We start from the raw sequence: 25,046 nt of genomic DNA, 5'->3' as shown, positions 1-25,046 counted from the left end.
CGGGTCTGGATTCGGATAAGGGTCCGGGTCTTAGTCCGGGTCCAGGTTCAGGTTCAAGACCATGTCCAGATCCGAGTCCGGTTCCATGTCCGGCTGTCCGGGTCCAAGTTTGGGTCCGAGATCGATCTGGGTCCGAGTCCGAGTCGGGGTCCGGGTTCAAGTCCGGGTGGGAGTTCGGTTCGGGTCCGGGATCGAGTTGGGGTCCATGTCCGGACCCAGGTCCGAGACCGGGTCTAAGTTTGGGTCTGGGTCCATAACGAAGAAAATAAATCGCCAAACGTGAACTATGTATCGTTAAACAGTTCCATTCTGATCATCATCAGCAGTTCCACTTCATCAAATGTCACTTTTGTCACAATGTCACACACTTAAATGTAAATGCTGGATTTGTAGATGAAAATACAAAAATTACTATATGTATGCCTTTGACATTTGAGGAGTTCCCTCGGTTCCTCATTGATCCCATCATCAGAACTCGAGCTTGACAAAAATGCGTCGCGAAAACCTAACTTGCTTAATGCTTAACAAACATAACGAAGAGGACAAATCGCCAAACGTGAACTATGCGTCATTGAAGAGTTCCGTTCTGATCATCATCAGCAGTTCCACTTCATCGAATGTCACTTTTTTAAATGTAAATGCTTGATTTGTTGATGAAAATACTAAAATCACTATATGTATGACTTAAACATTTGAGGAGTTCCCTCGATTCCTCGTGGTTCCCATCATCAGAACTGCATTTTGACAAAAACGGGACCAATCTGTATGTATATACTTAAAAACAAAAAAAGAATTTTCAAAATAGGTCCAGAAATGACGGAGTTATGGAGTAACAAACATAAAAAAAACATACAACCGAATTGAGAACCTCCTCCTTTTGAAATCTTGAAGTCGGTTAAAAAAGTTAGTGCATTTTTTTGTATTCTGGAAGTTTTTGCTGAGACATTTGGATGACAGAGTTTTCTTTCTAGAAAAGGAAAAATAGCAATCATACAAATGTATGTGTTATTTTAACAATGAATCCCTTAACATCCGTATAGGTATACCTAGTACATATCAAATTAGTGAGGAGGTATTATTGAACTTTCGATTAAACATACGCAATTTTTAACCGACTTCAATTTTATAGAAGGAGGAGGTTCTGTATTCGGTTTGGTGTTTTTTTTACTTTTTTTTGCTTCCCTTTGTGTTTAACATGAGAGTGGTAACTTGTCCTTCCGATGTCGCTCTTCTCCAGGATGACATTGACAGACTTAATAAATGGTGTTCAGAAAATGGTATGTCTCTCAATGCCAAAAAATGCTCCTCTATTAGTTTTACACGAAGATCAATTCAGTTTCTTCATCCTATCATATTGCTGGCGAATGTCTTCCTAAAGTGCACACTATACGCGATCTAGGAATTATCTTCGACACAAAACTAACATTAGTTCCTCACATCGATGCAATAGGAAAAAAGGCTTCAAGTATGTTAGGATTTGTCATAAGAAACGGAAAGGTATTTCGTAGGATACAAACCAAAAAACTCCTCTATTATAGTCTAGTACGCAGTCACCTAGAGTATGGTAGTATCGTCTGGCGACCACATTATGCAACTCATTGTCTTCGGATTGAAAGATTGCAAAACGGATTTATGTGGCACTTGGCTCGATCGGTAGGTCTTGCGAAAAGATCTTTCTCTTATAAGGATAGGTTAAAACGTTTTAAAATGTTATCTATTGAGAGTCGTAGAGATCTACTCGATTTCAAATTTCTCACTAAGCTTATAAGAAATAGTATAGATTGTCCACAACTCCTGAGTAGCTTTCGTTTCTCCAAAGAGGATATAATATTAAAGAACGGTACTGTCATAATAAATTTTGTAACCACAGTAAATTCACTGCCATCTATCGACACCCTTTGAAATTAAAAATGAAGATTTATAAAAATACGATAAAATGTATATAAATATGGATAAATGATTTTTTTATTTGCATTAATTATTTTTATTATTTTGACCCATGTTCTTTCACTGATATGCGTTAAAATTGTTAAATAACAAACGAAACCGTCAACGCCCTCTATACGAGAGTAGGCCAAAGGTAGTAGCGACGTCTGATCGAGAATCAAATTTTCGTGATTTTCGAGGCACGTTTTTTCCTTAGACTGTATCCATCTATTACGGAGTTATATCTATCTTTGGTTTATCAGTGCCTAGAAAAACACGTTTTGCTATCAAGCCACTGTCTCGCCCCCAGCGACTAACTGTTTTAGGGTCAAACTCCCCGGTACCACGCTTGAGCATTTTAATAAATAAATATAGTGACAAGTTCGATATTCACTTTGACTCTTTGTCCAAAATTAGAAATGTATTCACTAGTAAGTAGTTAGTATATTTAGTTCTAATTCCATATTTAGTTATATACTTAACCAGTCGACATCATGGTTGCGCTTTGCTCCTTATTCTACAATAATAAGGTGTTCAAATGTGTCGGCTTTGTTGTTGACTTTGCTTTTTTAATTACTCGCATGTGGTGTTTACCAGTCATTAGTTATACATTAAGCATGTTATTAATGTTTGTATACCTATAGATGTAAGCCTCAATGTTTCTGTTGGTGAACCTTGAAATAAAATAAAAATAAAAACATTATTTATTACTTGTAGTATGTAGGTACCTATTTATTCATACACAATGTGCACTATATACATTTTAATGTTGATCTATGAATTTAACATTTGAATAAAATGTGATAATTATACGATAACAGTGGTATTATTTTTAATGTGAAGATATCCAATGTTAATGGCAGATAGGTCGTTATTAGTTTAATAAATTGTAAGCTAAATCTGCCCCCGACTGACGTGACAAAATATTTGAGTGCCAAAATAACTGTCATATTTTCCAACCGTGGCACTTGCGCAAATGTTCACTGAAATAGTGAGCAGATTTCACTTGGCAGGAGTACGATACCGCATGACAGTGGTTATTACACTACACTACACTTCACACTGTGTAGTGTAGTGTAGTGTAGGTACCTATGTATGATCTAACTAAAGCGACATAACATACATGCCAGCGCTGTGTACAGTAGCCATCAGATGTGTAGGAGCGGTCAAGGTATTCACAAATATCTCAACACGCCTCTATTGTGAAGGCGTTACATCTACATATAGTTTAGTCGACGAGTAAAATTTAGTCGAAGAGCTGCTCCTAAAAATACGTATGATATTGATAGGTACCTCACTGGATATAGTGGATATCCTTTACATGATCACGTCATAAAAGTAAAAAAATACCTTGTTTATAATATTTTTATAAAGTTAACAAAAAAAAACATTTAAAAAAACTAAGTATTTTTTATTAAGTATGATCTTGTTAAGTATGTACTTTAACGCCAATTATTTAAAAAAAATGTTTACAATGTAAGAAAGTTCGCGAAATTTTTGTTAATTAATAATTGCTTAGGTTGACTTAAGAAAATTTTATTTTAAGATAAATTAGCGTTATATCAGTTTTAGTCAATGTACTTAGTTACAGTTCCTAAACTTAAGGCCGTTCCATCGATTTGCCGCTATCACTGTCACATTTCGCAAGAATGAACGGGAAAGACCATGCGCGCCAAGTGTCAATTTTGATCGAATTTTGTCGATTTTTATTTATTTTAAAAACGTTGCCTTACAATATCGAAATTCGTAAGCGGTCAAATTACTATTTAGGTTAAGATTGTTTTTTCTTTTTTTTTTATAGTGTCACATAATCAATAACCGATTAAAGTTGGATTAAAAGTCCTAGTTAGAGTTTACTTTGGGAATTAATTGTATCGAGCGAAGGGTCATAAGTCGTGTATCGGAAGCTTATAAATTAAAGATAATTTAATCAAGAACTACATATATTTTTTCACGTCTACGAATATCAACGTCTCTTAGAAAAATATGATCATATAAGGAGATTTTTCGCCTTCTAGCTCAGGGAACCGCCTTAAGATTTTTTTATTTCGACTTTCCTCCTCTTTGTTGTTTTGTTTTAATTTCTTAAATGGCCAAAAACTAAATATCTACCACATTTTTGCCATTTTTTTTATAACGCAATTTATTATGTGCTAATAAACTCTTCGAATATATTGTCCTAGACATCATTCCGAATAAAATGAGGTATCACACATATTTTTAGGAGCAATACCGATCTTTATTTTTCGCCGTTTTAATATACTAGACGACTAGACTAAGAGTGCGTGTTCATATATTTTTGATCACCTAGGACGCTCCGATATACCGGACGTTTTCTTTGGAAAGGAACTAGCAGACCCACGGAGGACACGAGCCCGCATACTGCGCGGTTCGATAGGTCACGGTACAGCTTTGATTGGCCGAACGTTTTCTTTGGAAAGGAACTAGCAAATTGTCATCGTCTACGGAGCTTGAATATTTTTTAACGTTATGGAATCGGTTCCCGTTTAATAACCCTATAATTGTTCATTGTTATTTTTTGTGCCATATTCCTTTTAATTCTGTAAAGCCGCTGTTATCCGTATTCCGCATTTCTTTACGGCATTTTCAAAATTTTAATTGCACCTAATTGTCAGGCGAAACTAATATTCGGCATTAAATTTAGATTTCTTACCACTCACATCTCATTAATCCATTTTTCCTTCACAGCTAAATTTTCAGCCGAGTTCCTGTTTTATACCTATTGCTTTTACCTTCTGTAAAATTGTGTTCCTGTTTATACCTATTGCTTTTACCTTTATGCGGAAGACAGATATCCACAACCATCCGTTTAATTATTCTCTTGAAAAAGTGTTTTTATAAATTTTAATGAAAATTGTCGTCATTATATACACCGTGTTAAAATGTGACCCTAAGTGCTAAATTACCTATACACGTGTAACGCAGAAGAAGTTGTTTTACTGCAGTATGTTATGGGACAAGGTAAAATTACAAACATTGCAATTCAAAAGAGTCAGAAAAGCGTTGCCATTTTATCTGTTTGGTTCAACTGACAGGATCAAACTCTAGCAGGGTTCAGTAGTCCGAAGCATCATGCAAGAGTGAATCAAAATGAGATGTTTTTAGCGCAGCCAATACGACGTAACGTAACGGGGGGTGACGTAACCGTGCCGGTGCCGGCGCGCGGCGCGGTCGTGGCACACTTCTGCAACACGGGGTAAACAAATAGAGCGAGTGTAGGTAGTGTTGCATGGACAGTTGGACAAGGGCCCTCTGACGTGACGCCACAGCACAGCCACACCATCGAGGGCCAAACTTACATCGCTCCCCTGAACATCCAACTACCTCAACCTTATTCACTCGACCAGCTATTATTTATCTATTCCATTGGGGGTCCATCATTCAGAGTCATGGTCAGCAACGATCGAAAAATAATAGGTATAATTTACCATATTTAATGCCACGATCACGTTTTGGAAGGGGACATTAAAGATGAAGATAGTTTATTATATTTCAGCGCTGCATCCTCGACATTTATATATTTCACTACTCAGCGGCACACCGGCTCTAACCCTACACCTCTGCCTCGTTTAAATCCTAAATTTAAATCCTCCCTCAATTGGAGGAGGGTATCCCAATATGGGACCAGCAACGAACTCGGCGGGACACATCTTTTCAAAACATTACATCTTATAATTAACATGATTTACGAGTAAATAAGAAAAAATACAATTTAAATTACTATAGAATTCATACAGTAGATACTTTTCTTTATAGAAATTTTATTTGAAAATATATCTTTCAGAAAACATTACAATTCTTACAAAAGGAAAAGAAAATAAAATAAATAAAAGAAATGAGTGTATTAATTAAATATTATATAAATCGAACTGATTGTTATGAAATACCTACATAAAATAGTTGAGTCACCTATAACTCTAATACACATAATACAATTATTTTAATTGCTACTTGCTTTTATTACAGTTTCTGGTTTGGACCATGCATGATTGTCTGTCAAGTAGCCCTCGACTGTAATAAGCCTTCAACATCAATGACTTTTTTAAGTAATTCTTTAAAGCTGGAAAGGGTAATCTTAAAGCATCGTCAGGTAACTTGTTATAAACATGAAACTAAACTTGCAAGTGTGCTAAAATATTTAATATCGGTAACCTGGTCAAAACAATGGCGTAATATCAATTATTTTAATTTAAAGAAGTTAATCTCTTTTATTACAGAAAATAAAACGTGATGAGTTTATCATTTCATAAGATCTAATGATAGTGTTTCCATAACTATTACTAAATTGCAACTTATTTTAAGATAAATATCATGATTTATCATCACGTTTCCTTTATTATTTATTAGCTTGAGCGAAGAAGTCCTTCCATTAAACACAGTATTTTTATTAAAATGTGGAATATAATATGGCTCTTTAGTGGAGTCAGTTCAGTGTTTGCAGCAATAGACAAAGACTTCGTCAACTGTAATGTACAATTTAATTAGTTATAGTTATAGGTACAATTGCTTAGCGTGAAGTTGAACCGTCGTCATGACAAGTAACGCATGTGTGTTTCAGTCGGCGGGTTCGTGTGCCCTCGCGAGGAAAAGGCGCTCGGCCGCTGTCTGCGTGATGCTCTCAACGCCTACATCCCAAAATTAGCTACAGGTAACAAGTACCTACAAACTTCGATTTAAATCAAGTATGGTTTTAATCCTGTAATTTCATAGGCACCTCGTTCGCAACGACCCTCGCCCCACATGATTTACCCTGTCTTGTGCCTACAAGGTGTAACAAAAATACTGGGGATCCGGGATACTGGGGTGTTCTGATTAGTAAAAAGTAGAAGTAAAGTTCTGGCCTTTGCATGGAAGGTTGGCCGACAAGGATGACCTGCCCCAAAGAAAAAAAAATGCGTCAAATTAAAAATTATTCTACTTTTTTCTTATCAGAACATGATACCAAATATGCCCTTAAACGGATCCCCACTATTTTAGTTACATGTTGTAATGAGCCGGTGTATTGGCGCAGGAGTACCGGAGTACGGCGTGCCGGCATGCGAGCCGCTGGTGGTAGGCGCGCTATCCGTGCAACAGGCGGCGGGCCCGCTCGCCGTCACCTCCTCCTACACTGATGTCACCGTGCGCGGCCCGTCCACCATGCGCGTCAAGGACGTCCAGTATGTAACACTTCTAACTTCGACTGTTGCCTTACTTAACTTGTCTTGCATTAAGGCATCTGTGTCATCTCGCTTCGAATTTGCTTTGCATATATGCATTACCTAGGTACAACTTTTATTACATTATATTTCCGAAAGAAAGCTGCCGTGTGTCTGGCGCAAGAATTACTTGCTCGAGTGTAGCAACTATAATAATAGAGCTTAGTGAGAAATCGCTAATTTAAATAGTATTGATTGATTAACAACATGGCGTATTATTTTATTGCGGGAGTAGGATAGCGGACGATCATGCATTTCTCCACGCAAACCTAGTTCTCCCTGGGTATTGACATTATGCAAACTATTTTCATAACGTTATTCTGTTATCACCATATACATAAATGCTTTTCGGACGTTTTTTTAGGTAAATGTTTTTTAAACTTCTGTAACTGTCTTAAAATATCTAGTTCCGACTTCTGACTCTTATCGACTATCGTAAATGGAAATTAATGATATGTTTAATGGTTGGATCTTGAAAAAGAAAATAGCGGCCTCCGCAACGCCTAAACCTGGCAATGTTTTGGCTTCACTTATATTGTACAGGTAACTCTCCAGTTAAGTCTTTATAGGTGTCCATTACCCGTACCAGATTACCCGATTACAGCGCAAATGCGCGTGCAGCACGTGCAGCGCGTGCGCATCGTGTGAGCAGCGCATTCGGGCAATCTGGACGCACCTTAGATAGAGGATTGGTAACCGTAGCACAATTATAGGTAGGTAGGAACAAAATACTCACACTCGCTGATTGATGTGATACGAAATATACGATTGCATAGGTATAGTAATAGCTATTTATGCAACAAATGCGGAAATCATCTTTACGCACGTGTATCATACAATGTTTTACTATGCATTGTGCGATTACTCGCACAATGCATAGTAACACATTGTTAAAAAAACATATCTTGGCAAATACATTTAATTATTAAAAAATTGAAAACAAAAAGCACTAGTGCGGAAAAGTGCTCTTTTCCGCACTAGTGCGAGAAAGTAGCACCATATGTACTGTAAAAAAAAATTGAAAACAAAAAGCACTAGTGCGGAAAAGTAGTACTTTCCGCATGATATGGCTCCGTAGGAAACGCACTTTTCGAGCACATACATTGTAAAGTTACTTATCAATATTATTATCCCTATATAGCCACGACAAATTAAGCCGAATATGGGCAATCTTAATTTAATTGTCACAATTAAATTAAGTATTATAAAAATAATAAATTCAAATAAACAATTATTAATAATGTCACTGTAAATTGAAATGTTTAAATTAAATATTTATTTGTTTGTTGCATGTTAATGAAAAAAATGTTACTCTGCATGTACAAAAATGAGAAAAATAAAAGGCTTATTTAATTTAATTTTATTAAATTTAATGGGCGCTCAGAAGAAATAATTTGTGTAGTCGTGTTGGTACAATTATACCGCGTGTTGTCCAGGTGAACATACTAAAAGTCCCCCCCCCTCCCTGTAACTTCTAAAATAAGAGAATGATAAAACAAAAAAAAATATATGATGTACATTACCATGCAAACTTCCACCGAAAATTGGTTTGAACGAGATCTAGTAAGTAGTTTTTTTTTTAAAGTCATAAATCGTCAACCGCAATTTACCTTTCATTCAATCAACTCGAATATAAAAATAAAAAGTATGGAACCCTCGGTGCGCAAGTCCGACTCGCACTTGGCGGGTTTTTTTTTTCTTTCAGAGCGACTATTTCCGAAAATATTACGTTTACCAAAAAATGATTCTTGAAGAACAATATTCGTTTCAAAAGACCTATCCAACGACACCCCACGCTATAGTTGAAGAAAAAAAAACGTTCCCACTTTTCGACCAGGGTCTAAACTTGAACTTGTGTCCAAAAAATCGTGACAGTAAAGCTTATTAAAGACTCAAGGAAAACTATAGCAAACCACCGGTCAAGCCATTATTGAGTTTTTGCAAAAAGTATATTTTGACGGGCGGGTAACTACGGGCATGGCCCGACATGCTCTTGGCCGGTTTTTATTAAATTATGATCAGCAGGTTATTAAACTTTATTCTTAACAAAAAATTTGAGATGGAAATAAAATCGTCTATTTTTTATTTCCTTGTTAACTTAAACACCCTGTAACTCCTAAAGTATTGATCGTAGAGTAAAAATAAATACTACCTTGAGAAAATTTTATGTAAAAACTTTTATCCGAAGTAATTATAATGCTATTCGTACAGATTTTCGAGATATGACCAAAAATCTGGAAAAGGGTACCTTCAAACCCCTCCCCCCTACACCCTCAGCACACCCCCCGCCCCCCAGGACTTCTATGTTCATATGGACACCACAAGTGTACTGATTTACAAAACTACACGAATTATTTCTCCTGATTTTATTAATTTTAATTGTTAGTTACACTTGTTAGTTGTTTGCTAAAGGACCTGTTTTGTTTTCATTTTAGAGTAGACTCCAAACAACATAAAATAGTGTCAGAGTTGTACATCCCCGAGCTGAGGGTGAAGGGCAACTACAAGCTGTGGGGGCAGCTGCTGATGCTGCCTATCGAAGGAGAGGGACAATTCTCCGGGAAGTACGGTAAGCACTGTTCGATACCGTTTTGTTGTAAAGAACCGGCCAAGTGCGAGTCGGACTCGCGCACGAAGGGTTCCGCACCATTACGCAAAAAACGACAAATAAAATCACGTTGTATGGGAGCCCCCCTAAAATATTTATTTTATTCTGTTTTTAGTATTTGTTATTATAGCGGCAACACAAATACATCATCTGTGAACATTTCAACTGTCTAGCAATCAGGGTTCATGAGATACAGCCTGGTGACATACGGACGGACGGACAGACAGACAAACAGACAGACAGGCAGACACACAGACAGACAGACGGACAGACAGACAAATAGACAGCGAAATCTTAGTAATAGGGTCCCGTTTTTACCCTTTGGGTACGGAACCCTAAAAAAAGACACTTTATGTGAAAATCCGACAAGTCTCTTAATAAAAATCCGCGATTCACACTTTACATGCAACAAATGTATCAAGCACACATACACACACACACACACACACACACACACGTTATGCAAGCCATATCTAGTTTGTATTTTTTTTATACCACGACGGTGGCAAACAAGCATACGGCCCGCCTGATGGTAAGCAGTCACCGTAGCCTATGGACGCCTGCAACACCAGAGATATTACATGCGCGTTGCCGACCCTTTAAAAACCTGTACACTCCTTTTTTGAAGAACCCCATACTGTAGCCCCTCGGGAAAACCTCGGCAGGGAGCTCATTCCACACCCGAAGCGTCCGCGGGAGGAAATTCCTCTTAAACAGCACAGTACGCGACCATTTAGGTGCTAGAGTGTGAGGATGAACGCCCTGCCGATGGCGAGCGGTGCGGTGATAGAAAGCGGCCGTTGGCATCATGTCAAACAATTCTTCAGAGCACAGCCCATTGTACAAGCGGTAGAACACACACAAGGAGGCAAAGTCTCTCCTTAGACTAAAAGGTTCAATACCGCTTGTGAGTTTGGGATCGTCGACAATTTAGTAGGAGATACGTTATATATGGTCGACCTTCACCCATACGTCTGACGGATGAAACTTATATTTTATGAAAGAAAATATGTTTCTAAACATAAATAAATAGGGTTGCCTAAAGAAATATGGTCAAGGCTATTTTTAATAAATTTTTGAAAATATTTTTTTTTCATCAAATTTCACCGATTTGTCTGACGAACGAAATAAGTTCAAATGGAAAGTATACAACTTGTACAACATGAATAAATTAGGTTGCCTATGTTTTTCCGGTCACTATTATGAGGTTGCCGTGTTTAAACGGGTGAGTTAAAATCGATAATTGCACCCATCTGTCTGACGCTTGAATTATATATCAAAATAATGGTAATTTTATTGTGAATACAATGGTATAGGGTTGCCTGCAAAAATCCGGTCACAAATAAGGTTTGCCAGGCTTTTAAAGAAAATAAGAAGGAAAGACTTTTAGCTATAACTCAAAAACGGCTTAACTGATCAAGATTGTTTTAACTATTTTCGAATGTGTTTATTAATCACTATTTTTGTGATTTATTTCACAATTTTTGAATGCATGGTTCAAAAGTTAGAAGGAAAAACCCTTTTTTTCTTTCTAAATAATTATTTCCGAAATGATTCACTTTATCAACAATTAATTTCAGAAAACCCCTATTCATTTTAAAATACCTATCCAACGACATCCCACACCATAGGGAATATTTTAGGAGACAATCGCTTCGAAAGAAACAAAATGTGTGTAACAATTTTTTTTTATCGTTTCAACCCTACAGTGCTGGATATTGTTGGATAGGTCTTTTAAAATGAATAGGGATTTTAGAAAAACATTTTTTGATAAACTGAATATTTTCGGAAATAATCGCTTTGAAAGAAACAAAATGTGTGTGATTTTTTTTATTATTTCAACCCTACAGTGTGGGGTGTCGTTAGATAGGTCTTTCAAAATAAATAGGGGTCTTTAAACAACATTTTTTGATAAAGTGAATCATTTCGGAAATAATTATTTAGTAAGGAAAAAAAGGGTTTTTCCTTCTAACTTTTGAACCATCCATCCAAAAATTATGAAAAAAATCACAAAAATAGTGATTAATAAACAAATTTAAAAATAGTTAAAACAATCGTGATCAGTTAAGCCATTTTTGAGTTATCACTAATAGTCTTTCCTTCTTATTTTCTTTAAAAGCCTGGCAACCCTTATTTGTGACCGGATTTTTGCAGGCAACCCTATACCATTGTATTCGCAATAAAATTACCATTATTTTGATATATAATTCAAGCGTCAGACAGATGGGTGCAATTATCGATTTTAACTCACCCGTTTAAACACGGCAACCTCATAATAGTGACCGGAAAACATAGGCAACCTAATTTATTCATGTTGTACAAGTTGTATACTTTCCATTGGAACTTATTTCGTTCGTCAGACAAATCGGTGAAATTTGAAGAAGAAAAAAATATTTTCAAAATTTTATTCAAAATAGCCTTGACCATATTTCTTTAGGCAACCCTATTTATTTATGTTCAGAAACATATTTTCTTTCATAAAATGTAAGTTTCATCCGTCAGACGTGTGGGTGAAGGTCGACCATATATGCCGTATCTTAGACTAATTCGTACAGCGCGCTTTGGACTGAGTCGAAGGGTCTAAGCTGGCATCCAGGTGCTCCTGCCCAAAGGTGACAGCAGTACTCCATATGGGGTCTGACTTGAGATTTATATAGCAGTAGTCTTTGCCCCGGAGTAAAGTATCGCCTCGCTTTATTGAGCACACCGAGTTTTTTGGATGCCAGTGCAGCCTTCCCTTCCAGGTGGCTACGGAATTGGACGTCACTGGAGATGTCGACACCGAGGACCCCAATACTCCCCGACATGGTAAGGGCTGTGCCTTCGAACTGAGGGACCACAGTAAATGGGGTTTTCTTAGCGGTAAACGCGCAAACTTGTGTCTTGGTGGGGTTGAATCGCACTAAATTGTCTCGGCCCCACACCGAAACTCTGGATAGAGTGCTCTCAATATCCGACACAAGCTTTTCACGACTCTCCAGCACCACGGAACGAGGGATGTTGGCACGGCCTGTGTAATAGGCATCCCCAGTACTGTCGTCTGTATAGCAGTGAATGTCGATAGACAAAATGTCATTTGTCATTGATGTGCAGCAAAAACAGCGTTGGGGATAGCACAGAACCTTGCGGAACGCCAGCGTTAATGTCCATGCTATCGGAGCAGCTTCCGTTTACTACGGCTCGTATGCGTCTACCGGACAAAAAGCTAGCGATCCATTTGCATAGTCCCTCCGGCTATCCATAAGATGGTAACTTCGACAGGAGACCCCGATGCCAGACCCGATCGAACGCCTTCGCTATATCCAGGCTAACTGCCAATGCCTCACCTTGACTCTCAATGGCCGAAGCCCAGCGGTGTGTGAGATACACTAGAAGATCACCAGTCGAGCGACCGTGTCGAAAACCATACTGGCGGTCGCTGATCAGATCGTGTTCTTCTAGGTATCTCAGGAGCTTTGCGTTAATTATACGCTCCATGACCTTAGAGAGAAGGGACGTAATAGCGATAGGCCTGTAATTAGATTCTTCCTCCCGTCTTCTTTTTTTTCCACTTAGTTTTCTCTTGTTTCCACTTAGTTATTGCATGTTAGTTGTACTTTTGTGGACATCTGTTATTGGCTATGTTTTCTGTTCACTATGCTATGTATTACTTTTTGTATTGCTGTTGATGCCCCAAATAAATAAAATAAAATAATAAATAAATAAACATGTTATTAGCTGCATGACTAAATATTCAAGTGCGATGATAATCGTCAGTTGGATAGGGGGACGGTGAGAAGTCTAAACACTTTCTATACGGAAAAAAGTGTTTACTTAATCGAGCTTCTGTTTAAATATGGACCTACTTATTTTTTGACCAAGAGAGGACCTACTGGGAGAGTGCGCCACGCTGTACACAGGCCGGAATTGTGGTTGTGGCGGGCTAGCGGGGCTCGTCTGCCATTCCTCTGAATGCGAGAACTGTTCGAGTATATCGTGTTGCCTTGCAGCGAATATCGACGCGGTGGTGTCGATCGCGCTGGGACGCGCGCCTCGGCGGCGGGCGCCGGACGCGCTCACCTGCGAGAGCTTGGCCGTTAAGTTCCACATCGGCCATGCGGAGCTGCAGCTCGACAACCTTTTTGGTGGAGATGGGGAGTTAGGTACGTTTTAACAATATAATATTAGGTTTTTCCTAAAGGTCAGGGGGATTACATATGATATGACAAAGGGCTGAGTGCTTCTACCCTAACCCAGTATCTATTAGGTTGCGCAATGAACATTTGAACACTGGAATTTCGTAGATAAGGAGTTACCCCTTAGACGGAGTAGGTCACGCTTGAGGATCACTTTCGATATACTCTCTGAGAACGCGACTTTCTTGACGTCACTTTCTAAGTTTTTCGCTTTCTGAATCCGTCACTTACTGAGTTCGCCAGTTTCTGAGTTCGTAACTTTTTGAGTGCTTCACTTTTTAGGGTTCCGTGGTGAAATTTTTTTTCGCTCCCACTATGGATAGAGGACGTCATAACCTTTTTGATAATTTTTGATAATTATAATATTTTCGGAAATAGTCACTCCGAAAGAAAAAAATATTGTCCATTCCCCCCCCCTTCTAACTTTAGCTTAGTGAATACTTTCTCGGAAAACTATAACTATAGGTGATCGGTTAAATCATTTTTGAGTTTTTGCAAAAAGTCTTCCCTTCTTAGTAAAAGTGCGGCTAAGGTAAGGCCTTTTGCTTGTTACAATACAGAATACCCAAAAATATCCCCGTTTGTGGCAGTCTATTATGACGGACAGGACAGCTAACTACGGAACCATACACTGAGCATGGCCCGACATGCTACCTTACCTACCTATATACCTTCACGAACAATGGATACCACAGCAACCAGATTAGCTGTACTACATACGGTCGCTTTTGTGTCCGACCGACCGGGAAGTCAGAATCTACAGATATCGATATTTTAAATATAATTAGCCTCATGCATGAAATTTATATTTGAACGAAATATGTTTTATTCGGATGTTTGTTACCGTTATATCATGTTACAAATGCATTTCCGTTTTTAAATTACCATTTAATTACTTAAAATTATAAATAAAAAGTACAAAAATTTGCCCGCGAAAAGCTAGTGAGCGAAACGCTCGAAACGCCACGTGACGTCACGCGTTCGACAGATTAGTGTCATTAGTAGCAAACGTCAGTTGGGCCGCCCAACGTGTGACGTCATCACGCTCAGTCGAATTCGCGGCAAAAATTATGAGCGTTTCAACCGCTCAAAAATTTTCAACATTTTAAATATTTTTTAATAAAATAATGTTAAGGTTTACAAAAGTATTTTTATCATTTCCGGTGTTCCAACGATATAAATTATGAATCCAAATATAAAAATAAATTCATGCATGGAGCTAATTGACACAGAATTGAAAAATATCAAGATGGCAGCCGTTTCTTACAATTTCAACCTCAGACTACAACTAATCATTCTTCATCATTCATAATTTTTAGGGTTCCGTTCCCAAAAGGTAAAAACGGGACCCTATTACTAAGACTCCGCTGTCCGTCTGTCCGTCCGTCTGTCCGTCTGTCTGTCACCCGTTGTTGTCGCTGGTAGTTCATTGAACTCGGTCGTAAAGCCTAAATGATAAAGAATAAACCCTTAGGTTTGAAGTAGTATTTGTTAAAATACTAATTTATATTTAGGCGGTTATGAAATAGTATTTTCTCAAACATGCAATTAAATATTGACATTATGTTCTTTACATATTAGGCTGGGAAGTATCACGTCTCAGGCGCGGCTAGACGAGAGGTCTGTAATGAAATATCATACAAAGTTGCAGGCCTAGGCCGGGAAGTGGCTCTTTTTAGGGTTCCGTACCCAAAGGGTAAAAACGGGAAACGGGACCCAATTAGCTCCATGCATGAATTTATTTTTATTTTTGGATTCATAATTTATATCGTTGGAACACCGGAAATGATAAAAATACTTTTGTAAACCTTAACATTATTTTATTAAAAAATATTTAAAATGTTGAAAATTTTTGAGCGGTTGAAACGCTCATAATTTTTGGCGCGAATTCGACAGAGCGTGATGACGTCACACGTTGGGCGGCCCAACTGACGTTTGCTACTAATGACACTAATCTGTCGAACGCGTGACGTCACGTGGCGTTTCGAGCGTTTCGCTCACTAGCTTTTCGCGGGCAAATTGTTGTACTTTTTATTTATAATTTTAAGTAACTAAATGGTAATTTAAAAACGGAAATGCATTTGTAACATGATATAACGGTAACAAACATCCGAATAAAACATATTTCGTTCAAATATAAACTTCATGCATGAGGCTAATTACTAAGACTCCGCTGTCCGGCTGCCTGTCTGTCACCAGGCTGTATCTCATGAACCGTGATAGCTAGACAGCTGAAATTTTCACAGATGATGTATTTCTGTTGCCGCTATAACAACAAATACTAAAAACAGAATAATATAAATATTTAAATGGGGCTCCCATACAACAAACGTGATTTTTTTGCTGTTTTTTTCCGTAATGGTACGGAACCCTTCGTGCGCGAGTCCGACTCGCACTTGGCCGGTTTTTTTTATTCAAGAACACACAAAAAATATTACAAAAACAAACATCATAGCCACCAATAAAAAATATTAATAATACTTAATCCAAAAAAAATGCCCAAAATTATATAAACATGAATTAATCAATTATAAATAATAAAGAAAAATGTCAACAATAATAAGTAAAAATAATTAAATTAAATCAGTTACATGTCAGAATAAGAAAAAAATATTAATAACAAAACGTCAACGTCAAAAGTAAAAATTAAATTAAAAATTAAAGTAAAAACTAAATTAAAAGATTATTGAAAAAAAAAATGAAAATATATATACCGATTAACATTTTATTATAGAATTGAAAGAACAATACATACAAATTAACTAATTTAAGTAGTTATGTAAGCATTTAAATATTATTATTAATTCCCTATGTCACACTGAAAAAATTCTTCAAGAGTATACAAACATTTCTGAAGTAAAACGCACGTAGCTTAACTTTAAATGTATCGGGGTCACAAATAAATTTGAGCTCAACTGGTAATTTATTAAAAACTTTAACAGCTTGGTAGCAAGCACAGTATTCTGCTAATTTAATATTGGGAGTATAAGGGCGGTTGAGATTCTTTGTCCTTGTTGCTAATCTACGCATCCTAGCATCCTCTGTTTTACTCGTTGTCAGAGATTTGACTAAATCCGTACAAAGTTAAAAAATGTATATAGACTTGGCACAGTAAGAATTTCTAGTTTTTTTAAATAATCTTTACATGAAACCCACTGGGGTACCCGCACCATTATTCTAAGTGCTCTTTTTTGAAGTATAAAAGCCTTTTATATTATTATCGTAAGTAGCTCCCCAGAAGTTTATACTATATCTTAGTTTTAAATCAACCAAGGCATAATATACTACCTTTAATTGGTCTGTCCCGATGAGTTCTCTTAGGATCCTTAAAGCGTAGCAGGCGGAACTAATTGATTTATCTATTTGCTCCAGTTCCTGTTTCCAGTTAAGAAATTGATCAATATTGACACCAAGAAATTTGACAACTTCAACAGAACACAAGACCTTATTATCAAAAACGAATTCAAGTTTATTCTGGTTCTTGCGATCACTCTTAAACAACAAGATGCTAGTTTTATCTGTATTAAGTTTTAAATTATTTTCTTTGAACCATGCATGGAAAACCGTGAGAGCTGCACTTATTTTATTTTTAGGTCATTTTCGTTGTTAGCACTAAATTGCGTTCGTGTCATCAGTGAATATTACTACTTTCAATTTGTACATACTTTATGGCATCATTAATGAATAGGATAAATAATATAGGACCTAAAATGGACTTCTGTGGAACGCCTCGTGTTATAGTGGTAATTCTAGACTTAAAAACTCTCTCTTTGTTTATTATTGTATTTCTAATCTCAACATAATGTATTCTATTCTGTAAGTAGTTTCTAAGTAAGTCAAGATTTTTACCTCTAACTCCATAATCTTCTATACTCAATACTCAATATTTTATTGCAAATTTACAAAGTAAGTAGTCTATTTTTTGTAAAAGGATCGTGTGGTCCACCGTATCGAAGGCAGAGCTTAGATCTAAGAAAACTCCCGCTACCTTCAATCCGTTGTTAAGGCATTGCACTACGTCGGTAAGTAACGTATCTATAGCGTTCGTTGTGCCGATATTTCTCTGATAACCAAATTGCCTAGGATCTATTATATTCTGCAATCGCGAAGTGTACTAAGTCTTTTTAGGGTTCCGTACCCAAAGGGTAAAAACGGGACCCTATTACTAAGACTCCGCTGTCCGTCTGTCCGTCCGTCTGTCCGTCTGTCTGTCTGTCACCAGGCTGTATCTCATGAACCGTGATAGCTATACAGTTGAAATTTTCACAGATGATGTATTTCTGTTGCCGCTATAACAACAAATACTAAAAATAATAATATAAATATTTAAATGGGGCTCCCATACAACAAACGTGATTTTTTTGCTGTTTTTTTCCGTAATGGTACGGAACCCTTCGTGCGCGAGTCCGACTCGCACTTGGCCGGTTTTTGTGATGTTTTTTTTCAAACAATTTTGGCATCACTGGTAACAAGGAGATAGGTCGGTAGTTTTTGGGGTCACTCTTAGTATTCTTTTTATGTAAAGGAAGGATCTTAGCTATTTTGAGCTGATCAGGAAAATTGCCCAGGTCGTAATACTTATTAAAAAAGTAAGCTAATGGCCCCGTTAATAAATCTATATTGTCTTTGAAAACTGAAATCGGCATTTCATCATTTCCACAAGATTTTTTGTTTTTCATAGAGGAAACAATACTCGTGATTTCCGTAGGTGTTATAGACCACCAGTTCATATCATTATAGCATTTTTTGACACCACTCTCCAACATTTCATACGCAGTGTTACTCTTGATTATGCCAAAATTTTTACCATGATCAAACTTGTTCGAGAATATGTCAGCCACTTCTGTTGAATCACTGATTAATTACTCTGTTGTCCACTTCAAGCTGTATGGATCCTTGCCTGTTTTGTTTAACCTTATTTCTGCACTTATTAACCAGTTTCCAAATATATTTTACAGAATCAATCGATCTTTCCAATTCAGTTTGAACTGCAAAGCCTCCTAGCGTGTCTCATTACTTTTCTATAAAGTTGAATGTATTTGTCGCGATATCTTACAATGGAACTATCACATTCAGACTTACTAATCGAGTTAAGGGCTCTTTTCATTTTACTAGATACTTTAATTCCTTTAGTAACCCATCTTAATTTTTCCCGTTTATTTAGGAATTTTTTTTTTAAACATTGTTGGAATAGTTTTTTTAACTTCTCTAAAAATTTATTCACTCCTAGCTCATACCAGTTAATTGATTGTACTAAATCTCTAATTTTTTTGTTATTTGATCTATTAAACAATCTTTGCTCTGTAAGAATGTAATGTGGCGATTCTTTTACATTTTTTACTTTAAGGAAGAAATCACTGAAAATCCCTGCATTTTGTCCATCCGCTAAATTGTTGTGATCGATTGTGTAATTTAGGATAGCATCATCAGATATATTAGTTATAATATTATCAATGCTAGACATTGTGTTATTTCTCCTGAACGTGGGGTCATTAAATATCAGCTTAAAACCGTAACAATTCATCCCTTTTTTGTCAGCTACGAGGAGATTTATATTGAAGTCACCACAGATTTTCACCACACTTTTTATTAACAAAGTGATCTAATAATAGTTCTAACTTTTGCATGAACTCATTAAGTTGACTATCTACAGGAGTGCGGTACAGACAAATATTGCAAGTATTGGTAAGGCTGTCCCTAACCACATACTTCAAAACATTCCATCATGTACAAGTTGTTACAAATTGGCAAGTCCTCACATTAGGTACATAATGAAGCCTCTTTAAATCAATGGATATCGATTTTCATCATCGACAGATCAAAACTGCAGAAATTCAAGATGGCGGCCGTTTTGTTACAAATTTGAACTTACTTAATTTGACTTATCATAAGGGGTCTCTCGGATCCGGGCAATATAAGGGAGATACCCTTTTTCAGTTTCTTTTTATCGTCTGTAAATTCGGATTTCCCTTCAAAGTTCACTTAAAAAATGGTCTGCCCCAAGGATCTGTACTAGCTCCCCTGCTCTTTAACCTTTATATTCATAACTTACCTGCCACGGCCTCGCGAAACTTTGACTATGCTGACGACCTGGCCCTAGTAACTCAGACAAAGCGTCTAGAAACAGCAGAAGCCACCTTGGAAAGAGACTTAGAGATGGACGAATATTTCCAACGCTGGCGCCTGTGACCGAATTCCAGCAAGACAGAAGTCTGTTGTTTCCATCTGTCAAATAGGCTAGCCAAAAAGCAACTGAAAGTTAGGTTTAGAGATGGTTTAGAGGTACAGTCCTACGTCATAATTTCTGCCCAAAATTCATTCGTTGGGCAATGCATTCATTAACCGACTTCAAGATTTCAAAGAAGGAGGTTCTCAATTCGGTTGTTTTTTTTTTTAAATGTTTGTTACTCCATAACTCCGCCATTTCTATACCGATTTTGAAAATTCTTTTTTTGATTATAAGTATATACATAGATTGGTCCCGTTTTTGTCAAAAAGCAGTTCTGATGATGGGATCTATGAGGAATCGAGGGAACTCCTCAAATATTAAAGGCATACATGTAGTGATTTTAGTATTTTTATCAACAAATCAAGCACCTACATTTAAAAAGTGACATTTGATGAAGTGGAATTGCTGATGATGATCAGAACGGAACTCTTCAATGACGCATAGTTCACGTTTGACAATTTGTCCTCTTCGTTATGTTTGTTAAGCAAGTTAGGTTTTCAAGAAACATTTTTGTCAAGTTCGAGTTCTGATGATGGGATCCATGAGGAATCGAGGGAACTCCTCAAATGTGAAAGGCATACGAATTTTGTATTTTTATCAACAAATCCAGCATTTCCATTTTAAAAAGTGACATTTGATGAAGTGGAACTGCTGATGATGATCAGAATGGAACCCTTTAATGACGCATAGTTTACGTTTGGCGATTTGTCCTCTTCTTTATGTTTGTTAAGCAACTTAAGTTTTTAAGACATATTTTTGTCAAGCTCGAGTTCTGATGATGAGACCCACGAGGAACCGAGGGAACTCCTCAAATGTGAAAGGCATACATATAGTGATTTTTGTATTTTCATCATCAAATCCAGCATTTACATTTAAAAAAGTGACATTTGATGAAGTGGAACTGCTGATGATGATCAGAATGGAACTCTTCAATGACACATAGTTCACTTTCGGCGATTTGTTTTCTTCCTTATGGACCCAGACTTAAACTTGGACCCGGACTCGGACCCGGACCCGGACCGAACTCTGACCCAAACTTGGACCCGGACAGCCGGACACGGACCCGGACTCGGATCCGGACCCAGACCCGGACCCGGAAATGCTACTAGAAATGTGGGTTAGGTAGGTGGGTGGGTTTTGAACTGCGATTCTCACAGAACAGAACTGCTATCAGAAAAGTAGGTTAGGTTAGGTTAGAACTGCGACCCTTACAAAAACGAAATGCTACTAAAAAAATGGGTCGTTTTACCTCCTTTTCTACATAATTAGGCAAAAGATGCTGTCTTTTTCATTTCATTGTCTGGAATCTAAGAGTGCACCATCAACAATAAGTGAACTTTCAGCGGCATCCCCCATTGAAGTCGATTTTTTTTCTTAAAAATTCTTTTTATAACAAGTTACCTGGATTACCCTTTCCAGCTCTTAAGAATTACTTTAAAAAGTCATTGATGTTGAAGGCTTATTACAGACTGTCAAATACAGAGTAGAGGACTACTAGACAGACAAACATGCATGGTTCACACCAGAAACTGTAATAACAACAAGTAGCAATTAAAATTATTGTATTATGGGTATTAGAGTATAGTCTCATTTCTTTTATTTATTTTATTTTATTTTCCTTTTGTAAGAATTGTAATGTTTTCTGAAAGAGCTACGTATTTATGATATGTATGTAATTGCATGAATTCTATAGTAATTTAAATTGTATTTTTTCTTATAGGTATACTCGTAATGCATGTTAATTATAAGATATCATGTTTTGAAAAGATGTATCTCGCCGAGTTTGTTGCCGATATTGGGAAACCCTCCTACATTTGAGGGGGGATTTAAATCTACTCGAGGCAGAGGTGGAGGGTTAGAGCCGGTGTAGCTTTTTGACGTTCATAAGCGAATTGCAATATGCCTACTTGAACTTAAATTAACTATCTTCCTTTAATACGGCTGCCATAAATTTAATTAGCAATCTTGAGGCCTTTCTCGAGGGACTTCGCTCGATAGAAAAGAACTACGAACATAGATCTAAAATGCACTTTAAAAATTTGTAGCAAATCAAAAAACAAAAGCTAAAAATATTAAAATTGCTTCTAAAAATCGGCAATATCATGTTTAGGCCAAGCAATAAGAAGGTATAGAGGGAAATGCTAGGAACACAATTTTTGACTTCGTAGCTTTGTTTGGACTAGTTAGATGAACATATCAAAAGTCCCCGACCGTAACCCTGGTGATGGGGGGGGGGAAGAGGGGTTTTAAGGTTCAATTTTTCGGAACTCCTCTTCACGCTTAAACCGCTGAACCGATTTAGTTGAAATTTAGTAAATAGATGTTTTAAGTCCCGAGACAGGGTTTTTATCTCATAAATCATACTTTGAAGGTGTGAAATCTGGTGTGAGGAAATTCAGCTTCTTCGCCGAAGTTGAATTCCTGTTTAAATTTAGGTTTGAAGTCATGTTTGGTATCATTTTCAACAAAATCACACATGTAGACCATCCCACATATTATTTAAATAGGTTCAGCGGTTCTTGATTCCCCATACAAATTTCCACCCCACTTTTCACACCCTTAAAAGATGATTTTGGTTATAAAAACTATCCTATGTACTGTCCCGGGACTGAAACCATCTCTATACCAAATTTCAACAAAATTGGTTTAGTAGTTTAAGCGAAAAGAGGACGGCGGGGAAGGCGGTTAACGGGGGACGCTGGTTCGATTCCAGCTCTGGACACTGGAGACATTTTATTTCAGTTTTATTTCGGAAAGAGGAGTTTAAAAAAAAAAAAAAAATAAATTTTGTTTTTACTATTTCCATTGTTGATACTATAAATGAATTCAGCACCCCCGATTTATACGAAAACGATACCAAGCCCGGCCTAGCAGCTTCACTGATGTAGATAATCAAGATAAAAATGAGAGCCCTAAATAAACCTTCAACAGCGGATATCTCAAAAACTATACAAGATATTGAAAAACTTGACTGAATAAAACTTGTAACAAATTAAATCTCTTTTCATTTTGTATAAGTAGCTAAGTCGCTCAGACGCATAGTTTCCGAGATATAATCGAAAAACCGAAAGATGAAACCTTCAAACCCCCCTCTGCCCCCCAGAACCAGGGTTACGGCCGGGGACTATTGATATGTTTACCTAACTAGTCCAAACAAAGCTACGAAGTCAAAAATTGTGTTCCATGCATTTCCCTCTATAACTTTTTTTGTGCATTAATTTCCTCGCCTAATTTGAGGGAACATATAGATCACTTTTCTTAAATTTAAACGTACAAAAAATAAAAAAACATGATATCCGCGTTTCCGCCGGGCACGCACTTACATCTCGCTCCCGCTGAGTGCTTACCCTCAGTGAGTGTGACAGAAGAACATGAACTCACTCGGCCTTAAATCTAAGTATCCTGTGTATAAGTGACGAACTCAGAAAGTGGCGAACTCATATAGTTACGAACTCAGAAAGTGGCTAACTCAGAAAGTGAAGTCCTCAGAAAGTGACGTACTCATATAGTACCCACTTCACCTAAAGGATTTTGCCTATGTAACAGGTAACGCCATGAACAAGTTCTTGAACGAGAACTGGCAGAAGCTGGCCGAGGAGCTGCAGGCGCCGCTGGAGGAGGCGCTGCGCGACTTCCTCAAGCCGCTGGCCGACCACGCCTTCGGCATGCTCCGCGCCGACGACGTGCTGGCTCTTTGACACCCGTGGGTGTGGGTGACCAGGGTGACACATGACTCGTTGATTAAAAGGCATTTCACTTTGCTTTAACCCATTTAGACACAATTACTGCAAAAAGTGCCGTTAATTATCCTTAGATTATTTAACCTAAGTATAGTTGGGTCATCAGGTGAACTTTTTACCCTCCACCAGCCTAAGCATTACTTCATTGCTTGCTCAAAACTTTACTCTTAAAATATTTCAATTTGTATTTAACATTGTATTAAACTTAATTAACATAGCGGGTGGGGCAAAAACTTAAACTGTAGGCTGTACTCTCAACCAGGCCAACATTTGTTAAGCGATTTTTAAAAATAACTTGTGGTTTGATTTTTAACACACTGAAACTTATTCTTAACAGGCGGGATTCTACCAGTGTACGGCACTGTGCGGCACAAAAGCATATGCAGTACAAAAATAAGTCTGCGGCACAGTGCCGCACACTAGTGGAATCCCGCCTTAAGACGCAATGTATTGCGAATTTTGTTATGTTTAAGGCGTGACAAGCAACGTCAATTATAGCAGGGCAGGCGACGATGCTAAAGTGCGAGCGTCATAGAGACCTATTGGAATCGAAAGATTAGGTCATAGGCAGAAAAAAATGTTATATAATATTTTCTTTTTTAGCGAGCAGGAAAGCGTCTACAGATTTTTTTCGAGTTACGAGTAACGAGTAACGCGTCGGATATTGGTAGTGTCAGTAGCGCAACATGACTCTGATAACAAGGGTATGTTAATCTGCCGGTTTACATAGGCAGGGTGGTCATACGGAAGGGTAGATTTTTTTTTTAAAGTAATTTACTCGAGCGCGTTAGATATTAAAAGGTTGGACCCTACAAAAGTGTCTATTTCAATAATCTGAATATTTCAGCGATCCGTAAGCAAATGGCAGAGTCACAAAGTTGCAAAATAAACCGCCATCTTGAAATACTCAAGCATGTCAGATTCTTATACAGACAGGTTCAGATTGATGTCCAATGCAGTTATATAAAACCCTTATCTGACGATAATGTGGAGCAGTATCCTTATTTTGACGGTTAAAAAAAATTTTTTTTTTTTTCATTTTTGAAGATAATTTTTAAAATTCCTCTCGCATGTATTTATTTTGTTTGTAAACTTTTTTGTACCTAAAAAACTGAGCAGAATGCCGCTAAGTAGATCAAAATCGACCAA

The 25,046-nt window shown here is 37.3% G+C and overlaps 1 protein-coding gene across 1 annotated transcript; it reads left to right on the top strand.

Moving 5' to 3' along the window:
* The first annotated feature begins 6,295 nt into the window (after positions 1-6,295).
* On the top strand, positions 6,296-24,203 carry LOC134754923 (protein takeout-like). Its single transcript, XM_063691401.1, has 6 exons — positions 6,296-6,412; positions 6,506-6,595; positions 6,959-7,106; positions 9,581-9,714; positions 13,743-13,895; positions 23,704-24,203. The coding sequence occupies exons 1-6, from the start codon at positions 6,340-6,342 to the stop codon at positions 23,853-23,855; spliced, it is 750 nt and encodes a 249-aa protein (XP_063547471.1). The 5' UTR covers positions 6,296-6,339; the 3' UTR covers positions 23,856-24,203.
* The last annotated feature ends 843 nt before the right edge of the window (positions 24,204-25,046 follow it).

Source organism: Cydia strobilella, chromosome Z, assembly GCF_947568885.1.
Source record: "Cydia strobilella chromosome Z, ilCydStro3.1, whole genome shotgun sequence".
Lineage (NCBI taxonomy): Eukaryota > Metazoa > Arthropoda > Insecta > Lepidoptera > Tortricidae > Cydia > Cydia strobilella.
The sequence above is the reverse complement of the archived record's forward strand: the minus strand, read 5'-3'. Positions and strand labels throughout refer to the sequence as shown.

Coding starts and splice junctions, on each gene's coding strand:
- LOC134754923 (XM_063691401.1), top strand. CDS start 6,340: ATGTGGAATATAATATGGCTCTTTAGTGGAGTCAGTTCAGTGTTTGCA. Junction 7,107..9,580: donor ATGCGCGTCAAGGACGTCCA/GTATGTAACACT, acceptor TTTTCATTTTAG/AGTAGACTCCAAACAACATA. Junction 13,896..23,703: donor TGGTGGAGATGGGGAGTTAG/GTACGTTTTAAC, acceptor CCTATGTAACAG/GTAACGCCATGAACAAGTTC.